General features: G+C 53.0%; 1 protein-coding gene across 1 annotated transcript; it reads right to left on the bottom strand.

The window, feature by feature from the left end:
* Positions 1-375: 375 nt before the first annotated feature.
* On the bottom strand, positions 376-2,306 carry ATP2 (atp2, beta subunit of the F1 sector of mitochondrial F1F0 ATP synthase; the record flags this gene model as incomplete). Its single annotated transcript, XM_049381322.1, has 7 exons — positions 376-455; positions 505-1,101; positions 1,153-1,405; positions 1,455-1,814; positions 1,868-1,954; positions 2,085-2,229; positions 2,296-2,306. 7 exons carry the CDS (start codon positions 2,304-2,306, stop codon positions 376-378), a joined length of 1,533 nt encoding a protein of 510 aa, XP_049228989.1.
* Between the last annotated feature and the right edge of the window lie 852 nt (positions 2,307-3,158).

Below are 3,158 nucleotides of genomic sequence, written 5' to 3'. Positions count from 1 at the left end.
AGCTATTCCTTGAAAAAAACAAGAGCGACTCGTCGTCAGCAGCACCATCTAGCAGCACCTTTGATAGAGGCTGCTGGAATAAAGTACACTTCCCCATTCTCAGGCGCAGTCGTGCCATACAAAGGGCCATTTGAGTGAGAGGTCCACTGAGAATCCGGATAGCTTGCTGTCGTCAGAATCACCAGCACATAACAATCGAGATGTTTCGAACAAGAAAAAGCGGTCTCTTCATGCAAGATAAGCTACAGAAAGCCACGCATCATGACACCCGCTAAAGTCCCACAGTTTCGGAGGTATATCTTTTGTACAAAGTGAGACTACCAGCGATTTGCCCTAGACACTTTGGCCGACTCTTCACCCACCACGAAAGTCCGTCTATGACTTCTCGAGCTCGGCAAGAATCTTCTCTCCCTTGGCGCGGGCTGACTCGAAGTCACCGACCATGTAGAAAGCACCTAAAGATGTCAGTCAAACGCTGTGAAAATGGATATATGGGAAACTCACCCTCGGGAAGGTCGTCACCCTCACCAGTCAAGATAGCCTTGAATGAGCGGATGGTGTCCTTGAGGTCGACAAGCTTGCCCTCAATACCAGTGAAGACCTGGGCGACAGCGAAAGGCTGGCTCAAGAAACGCTGGATCTTACGGGCGCGCTCGACGGTAAGCTTGTCAGCTTCCGACAACTCGTCCATACCGAGAATGGCAATGATATCCTGGAGGGACTTGTACTCCTGGAGAATCTGCTGAACGCGGGTGGCGGTGTCGTAGTGGTCCTGACCGATGACACGGGGGTCCAACATACGGGACTTGGAGTCAAGAGGGTCGACGGCGGGGTAGATACCCAACTCGGAGATACCACGGGACAAGACAGTGGTGGCGTCCAAATGGGCGAAGGTGGTGGCGGGAGCAGGGTCAGTCAAATCGTCAGCGGGCACGTAGACGGCCTGGACGGAGGTAATGGATCCCTTGGTGGTGGTGGTAATACGCTCCTGCATGACACCCATGTCGATGGCGAGTGTGGGCTGGTAACCGACGGCAGAGGGGATACGACCAAGAAGAGCAGACACCTCGGAACCGGCCTGAGTAAAGCGGAAGATATTGTCTTGGGGATGGTCAGTACATGTCTCTCATGCAGTTTGTACAGCCTACTTACCGATGAACAGCAGGACGTCCTGACCCTCCTCATCTCTGAAATATTCGGCAACGGTAAGACCAGTAAGGGCGACACGGGCACGGGCACCCGGGGGCTCGTTCATCTGACCGAAGACAAGGGCGACCTTGGAGTCACCGTCAAGCTGAATGACTGAAGTCTCCTGCATCTCGTGGTACAGATCGTTACCCTCACGGGTACGCTCACCGACACCAGTGAAGACGGAGAAACCACCGTGGGCCTTGGCGATGTTGTTCTGCCCATCGTTAGCTGATGCTCAGCCTGCAAACATTCCGTGTCCTTACGATCAACTCCTGAATGAACACAGTCTTTCCGACACCGGCACCTCCGAAGAGACCAATCTTTCCACCACGAGCGTAAGGAGCCAACAGGTCGACAACCTTGATACCGGTGACGAGGACCTCAGCGGAGGTGGACTGCTCGGTGAACTCCGGGGGGTCGGCGTGGATGGGGGCGTACTTGGTGGCCTTGATGGGACCACGCTCGTCAATGGGGTCACCAGTGACGTTCATGATACGACCAAGGGTACCGTGGCCAACGGGGATCTTGATGGGAGCACCGGTGTCGGTGGCCTTGGAACCTCGGACGAGACCCTCGGTACCGTCCATGGCAATGCATCGGACGACGTTCTCACCCAAATGTTGCTGTGCTGAATCAGTGATGCTGTTCCCACTTCTTCGGTTCTTGGCGTCCTTACAGCGACTTCGAGGATCAGCTTCTGGTCACCGTTCTGGGTTGTGACAGCGTTGAGAATAGCAGGGAGCTGCTCGGTGTCGAACTTGACCTGCAATGGCTGTTAGTCGCTGTTGTGTGGATGCGATGGCTGATGGCGAAGTCAAAACTCCACCACCATCAACCAGAAAACTTTTCTTAAAGGAATTGGGCAAACTTTCATCCACTATAGCGCCGATCACCTGGTGAATCTTGCCGTCCTTTGTAGCATCGGTGCTGGCGAAGCGTGTGGACATAGCTGGGGCGAAGCTCTTCTTCATGGGCGAAAATGCGCTGCGGCGGATGGCCGGCCTGCGCATGGAAGCGCGGAGCGCCTGCTGGATCCCACTGTCGAAAACGGCGTCAGTCCATCTCAATTCATCGTCAATTGAACTCATTGGGCATTTGGCTTACCTCTTCAGCATTGTGAGATATGTGGTAGACGGATTGGTGAGTGGAGAGAGGGTGGGTTGATGAGGAAAGAGCTTCTCACAGCTCGAAAGGAAGGCGGCGTGCCAAAAGATCCGTGCGCGGCTAGTGCCCACGCGGTTAGCATCCGGCAACGAGACAACCCCAGGATCGATTTTCCCACATCTTCCAAAGCACGTTGCAATGCTATTCTTACACTTCGAGTGTGATTGCTCTTACCCTCCGAGGATCGCAACTTACCTCCGCATGCATGCCTTCTTAGTCAATGCCACGACGCACAACCGCCTTCCGATTCGCTCCGATTGAACCACCGCCTCCAGATCACACACCACAAAAGCGAAATGATGCTACACAACGCCAAATTATAGTGTGTGAGATTACACGGTCAAGATGTTTGCACATCTGACTACAGCTTAGGCCGGCTTCCTAATCCTCCCATGAATAGGAATGACAACGAGGATGCACATCGGAACACATTCTTGCAACAGTTGGCTCACATAGTCTCTGTGTGCGCGAAAGCAACCTTCGTTTTCCCATCGTAATATACGGCTGCCGACGAGCGACTCTAAACTTCTAAAGTCGATACCACATACAATTAGGTTCCCTCAAACAAGAAGTATCGCCCATTCAACTATTGGGAGGTTCGCACAATCATCACCACCTCAAGAACTCATTACATAACGTTATTTCAACAACGACGAGGACGTTTCCATTAGACGCCATTTAGCCACCGATGGATCACGGGTTTTCTCATTACCCTTCACCCTTGCCATCTTCATTCCTTCTGGGCCGCCAATCCTCAAGATCTACAATTATGTTCTCAAAACGTCTATCTCTTAGGTCGCCAG

This window comes from Alternaria ethzedia (genome assembly GCF_023757985.1).
Source record: "Alternaria ethzedia strain BMP 0044 chromosome Unknown scaffold_38, whole genome shotgun sequence".
NCBI classification, from domain to species: Eukaryota; Fungi; Ascomycota; class Dothideomycetes; order Pleosporales; family Pleosporaceae; genus Alternaria; species Alternaria ethzedia.
Note: the sequence above shows the minus strand (reverse complement) of the source record. Positions and strands in the feature narration are given on the sequence as shown.